At 33.1% G+C, this 6,000-nt stretch overlaps 1 protein-coding gene across 1 annotated transcript in view; it reads left to right on the top strand.

The window, feature by feature from the left end:
• LOC142228676 (uncharacterized) overlaps positions 1–5,727 on the top strand; it is a 596,821-nt gene extending 591,094 nt beyond the window's left edge. Inside the window, exon 7 of the mRNA XM_075299164.1 lies at positions 5,352–5,727. Coding sequence (XP_075155279.1) covers positions 5,352–5,500 — 149 coding nt within the window. The 3' untranslated portion in view covers positions 5,501–5,727. The remainder of the gene's footprint in view (positions 1–5,351) is intronic.
• Positions 5,728–6,000: the final 273 nt, after the last annotated feature.

The raw sequence follows: 6,000 nt of genomic DNA on the forward strand, positions 1-6,000 counted from the left end.
ATTTTCTATAGAAATAAAATTTTATTTAGAAATAAAATTTTGACAAAATTTTCTATAGAAATAAAATTTTGACAAAATTTTCTATAGAAATAAAATTTTGACAAAGTTTTCTATACAAACAAAATTTTCACAAAATTTTCTATAGAAATAAAATTTTGACAAAATCTTCTATACGAATAATGTTTTGATAAAATTTTCTATAGTAATAAAATTTTGAAAAAATTTTCTATACAAATAAAATTTTGGCAAAATTTTCTATAGAAATAAAATTTTGACAAAATTTTCTAGAGAAATAAAATTTTCTATAGAAACAAATTTTTGACAAAATTTTCTATATAAATAAAATTTTGACAAAATTTTCTATAGAAATACAATCTTGAAAAAATTTTCTATAGAAATAAAATTTTGACAAAATTTTCTATAGAAATAAAATTTTGACAAAATTTTCTATAGAAATAAAATTTTAAAAAATTGTCTATAGAAATAACATTTTGATAATTTTTTATAGAAATAAAATATAATTTTGAGAAAATTTTCTATAAAAATAAAATTTTGCAAAAATTATCTATAGAAATAAAATGTTGACAAAATTTTTTTATGGAAATAAAATGTTGACAAAATTTTTTTATGGAAATAAAATTTTGACAAAATGTTCTATAGAAATAAAATTTTGAAAAAATTTTCTATAGAAATAAAATTTTCAAAAAATTTTCTATAGAAATAAAATTTTCACAAAATTTTCTATAGATGTAAAATGTTGACAAAATTTTGTGTAGAAGTAAAATTTTGACAAAATTTTCCATAGATATAAAATTTTGCAAATATTTTCTATTTTCTTGAATAAGTACTATAACTATGTCCCCTTTTATCAGGAGAACTTTTAAGGCAGCACAAGCAACCTTACAATGGTGAAGATTTATCTGGAGGATCCGTAGGACCAATGAGATTTTCAACAACTGTCACATCAGCCGTTTCAGATCTCGGTGACTCTCGCAATAACCATCGGTTCAACTTTGGTCAGTTTTGAAGCAGTAGAAACCTTCTCTCGCAATAATATTTTGAAAAAATTTTCTATAGAAATAAAATTTTGCCAAAATTTTCTATAGAAATAAAATTTTGCCAAAATTTTCTATAGAAATAAAATTTTGACAAAATTTTCTATACAAATAAAATTTTGACAAAAATTTCTATAGAAGATAAATTTTGATAAAAATTTTATAGAATTTGTAGTTTGATAAGAAAATCATTTTCGTTGTAGATCTTACTATCAAAATCCATTGTGAGTGAGTTCTCTCTTTTTTTAAAAGTAGTAACTTTCCCTCTTGGTGCTAGCTAAAATCGTTCTGACATTTAAAATTCGACACATTTGCAATTCAAGGGATATTTATACACCCAAAAATGTTCACTAATAGGAGAGATCAGAATATTAGATATTGTAAATACTGATATAAACTTCTAAAATAAAATAGTAAAACAATTTTTTTTAAGAAAAAAAAATGATCAAAAACTTTAAAATAACGATTTTTTTTTGGTAGATTATTTTTGGCATGAGTGGCAGCAGTGGGCAAGATACAGATATAGATAAATAACTGCATCTATTGGCGTAATAATGGATCTATTCTTAATACTAAGTTTAATGAAGAAATTCTGGAAAGTTTCTTAATGTGTATTTTAAAAGATATATTTCTCTTCACTTCGCCCGCAAGAATGTTGAAATAAATCTGTATGTTCAATGTATCCTTCTCATATGAGGAAACAATTTTCATGATGTTAAAGAGATTTTATGTTTGCTAGGAGTTGATTTAACGACTTCATGTTAATGTTACAAAAAATATGTAAAAAAGCTCTCTAGAACATTACTCATGTTCTTACTCAATATTCGATACAGTGTGGAATGCAGAGGCAAGTGAATGTCAAGCCATTCAATTCCTATTCCGGTCTAAATGGAAATGTTAACGATTGTGCTTGAAACACTTGAGTTTTTATAGGCTGACATGGCATTTATGTTATGTTATAGTGATTTCGTTTTTTTTTTTGCATATGCGTAATAAACTTTATTTGCATACTAAATTTATTCTCTCGATGTAATTGTAGCTTTAATGTTTTACTGTAATTCTGTATACGTAAAAAAGTTCAAAATCAATATGTATTGTTCATGTGAATTTATGAATATCGTCATGAAGGGCGGCTAACAAAAAATCATCGTTACCACCCGTTGGTTACACATTGTCTTCCTTCAGAACATGCACATTTTTTGCCTCTCGCTGCATATGAGCTTCTGGTGTCTTTAAATGTTTCTCCACAGACAACATATGGGAATCCAAACGGGGCCGCAACGGGATGAGGGGACGTAAGCAATCCTTGTGTGGAACTCCCTCAAGATTCGCCTTGATCTGATATCCTTCTAGTGTCTATCAATATTTGGAGGTTTCTCCACAGGCAACATCTGATACTGGGAGTCCACGTAGGGACAGCGTAGAAGTCCTTTAACGCAAGTAGGTAGATATTATGCATCACCCAAAATTTTCCGCCTTCCGTTAGCACTCACTAATTAGAGAAAATTTCACCATCTATGGTATCAAAATGGCTGAGTAATCTAATGATCACACTGGCCAAATATTTGACAGAAATCAAAAGAGAATTTCTCGTCAAAGTCAAACCTTCAAAAATGTTTAGCTCATATTGGGAATATAACGTACGATAGGTGTATTTTCCAAAATCGTTATCCACATATTTCGAAAATGGTCCTGGAAAAATATTTAACAACTTATTTTGGTCAAATATTTGCCTGGTGTGACCACACCCTAAGTGATCCTAAACTAAGGGGCTGGGCACCGAATAATATATTGCCGGGCGACCACATACGCTGTACGGTTGTCGTCCTTTATAGTTTGCACCCTATACTGAATTCAAAGTTCGTCCCCTCGTTAGAGATTCGAGGTCGTAATTCGTCATTCACAACCTTCTGGATCCAAGATCGAACTCATCCAGCATGTGTCTAGTAACAAGCAGGTCGATTTTTTTCTGAAACTTGGATCCTGGTATCGAAGAATACCAATATATTCAGACACTCTTCGTAGTTAGTTGTTAACTCACGACATAAACAGCATAAGTGGCATTGTCCAATCGAAATCAGTACCGGAGTTCAGAGAAACTGAGCATTAAAATTACTTTAAGAATTGAGATTACAGGAAAAGGAAGTGTAATTGGCAAATACAAATCTCCAAGGTATATCGGATTTCTGGATTCCTGCGTCGAGACAACAATGTCTGGAATATCAAAGGTTTGATGGCTTTAATTGAAAATATGCACTAAAAATCCATGGACTCCTACGAGCATCAGTGTTTTCATATCTGAACCCTCTGAGCGAGTTGTGGTGAAGTCTTGCCAGCCTTCATTGTCTAAACCACTTCCTCCCGATTGGCCACTGGGGCTCACCTTAGCCTTCTGCTGACAAAATCAACCGTCTGAACTCGATAAATTTTCTGCAGAACACTATCGCTATACGGTTGCCGCCTTTTATGGTTTGCGCCCTGCATAAAATTGTTTTCAGAATTTTTGTTACCGGAAATTAAATAGTAAGCAACCAATACGGATGTTCGCAGATGTGTCGGGTACTTGCTTGGACAACCATATCTATTTCTAAGATATCTGGAATTTCAAAGGTTTAGGAGCTTTAATTGAAAATAAAGGCCAAGAATCTGTAATCATGGACTCCTACGTGTTTCAGCATTTTCGAATCTTAGCCATATGATCGAATTGTTGTTGAACTTTTGAGGGCCTTTATCGTCGGGATTACTCCCTCGTGATTGAAGGCCAGGCCTTAGCCTTCAGCTTGCAACATTAACCGCCTGGACTCACAAAAGAAGATACTGGCTGTACGGCTGCCGTCGTTCATAGTTTACGAACCCAACGAAATACAGAGTTTCTCATCTCGTTAGGCATCCAAGATAGAACTCAACCCACATGTGGCCCCCATATAAACGGTCCCAATGATTTGGCTTGCGGAGCTTCTAAGAGTAGCATATTTCATCCGATCTGGCTGAAATTTGGTACGTACTTTTATTATATGGTCTCTAACAACCATGCAAAAATTGGTCGATATCGGTCCATAATTATATATAGCCCCCCATATAAACCGATCCCCAGATTTGACATCCGGAGCCTCTTGGAGGAGAAAAATTCATCCGATCCGGTTGAAATTTGGTACGTGCTGTTATTATATGGTCTCTAACAACCATGCAAAAATTGGTCCATATCGGTTCTTAATTATATATAACCCCCATATAAACCGATCTCCAGATTTCTCCTCTTGGAGGAGAAAAATTCATCCGATCCGGTTGAAATTTGGTACGAGGTGTTACTATATGGTTTCTACGAACCATGCAAAAATTGGTCGATATCGGTCCATAATTATATATAGCCCCCATTTAAACCGATCCCCAGATTTGACCTCCGGAGCCTCTTGGAGGAGAAAAATTCATCCGATCCGGTTGAAATTTGGTACGTGCTGTTATTATATGGTCTCTAACAACCATGCAAAAATTGGTCCATATCGGTTCTTAATTATATATAACCCCCATATAAACCGATTTCCAGATTTGAGCTCCGCAGCCTCGTCGAGGAGCAAAATTCATCCGATCCGGTTGAAATTTGGTACGAGGTGTTAGTATATGGTCACTAACAACCATGCATATCGGTTCATAATTATATATAGCCCTCATATAAATCGATCCCCAGATTTGACCTCCGGAGCCTCTTGGAGGAGCAAAATTCATTCGGTTGAAATTTGGTACATAGCACTAGTATATGGCCGCTAACAGCCATGCTAAAATTGGTCCATATCGCTAAAAATAATCTACCAAAATTGTGCTTCTATAGCAAATTTTGTCAAAATTTCATTTCTATAGAAAATTTTGTCAAAATTTCATTTCCATAGACAATTTTGTCAAAACTTCATTTCTATAGAAAATTTTGTCAAAATTTTATTTCTATAGAAATTTTTTAATATTTCATTTCTGTAGAAAATTTTGTCAAATTGAATTATATACGTATTTAATTCGCTTTTTATTTTTGTTTAATATATACCCCGTATGGACTAACTTACAATTTAGAAGACGATGTTAAGAAGTTTTAAGATACCATGCCATCGGCAAGTGTTACCGCAACCCAAGTAATTCGATCGTGTATGACAGTCTTTAGTAGAAGTTTCTAGGTAATCCATGATAGAGGGTACATAAGATTCGGCCTGGCCGAACTTACGCCCGTATATACTTGTTTCTATTTTTAATGTCTATGTAAACAATTCAAAAATTTTATAATAATTCCCTACGTCTCTTCTTTAATTCCAGGCTATTTAGCGCAGTCGCGACCACGACAGAATTCAGTATTTGTGGGACCAAGTCCAAGTCAATTTTTGATGCCAAGACCTCCGCGTAAGACTCGATCTGCCATGGACTTACATTCGATGATATTGGATGAAACAGCTGAGCAAGTGTAAAATTTACTATAAACTACGGCACAATAAAAAAACAGAATGGGAATGATTAAATTCAATCCTTTCATTTGGGAACACAGAGACAAGAAGAAAACTGCAAAATTTACTATTATATACGATGATATTCCTTTATACCTAGCATTAATTTTTAAGTTTTAAAATACAAAATGAAGTGAAAATAAAAAAAATAATTTCAAAAATCTGTATTTACAGATATAATTATCATTAAATCCCCCCCCCCCCCCCCCCCCCCCTATTACCCACGTGCACACCTCTACAACTAAGTCATCACACGCCGCATGAAAGTGGTTCTGCTGTAGTTTGGCCCATTCCTGGTTAAGTGCTTTTTTGAGATGATCGACACTTTGGTACACTGAAAAAACAGTGAACCCACCAGGAAGAAAACTTTTGATTAATTTTAGAAAATTTTGAATATTTTTAGAAATTTTTAACTAAACAGTATTACAAGCGCTGGCATCGCGCCGATATCACAAAAATAAGTA

Source organism: Haematobia irritans, chromosome 3 (assembly GCF_050003625.1).
Source record: "Haematobia irritans isolate KBUSLIRL chromosome 3, ASM5000362v1, whole genome shotgun sequence".
In the NCBI taxonomy this organism is placed as follows: Eukaryota; Metazoa; Arthropoda; class Insecta; order Diptera; family Muscidae; genus Haematobia; species Haematobia irritans.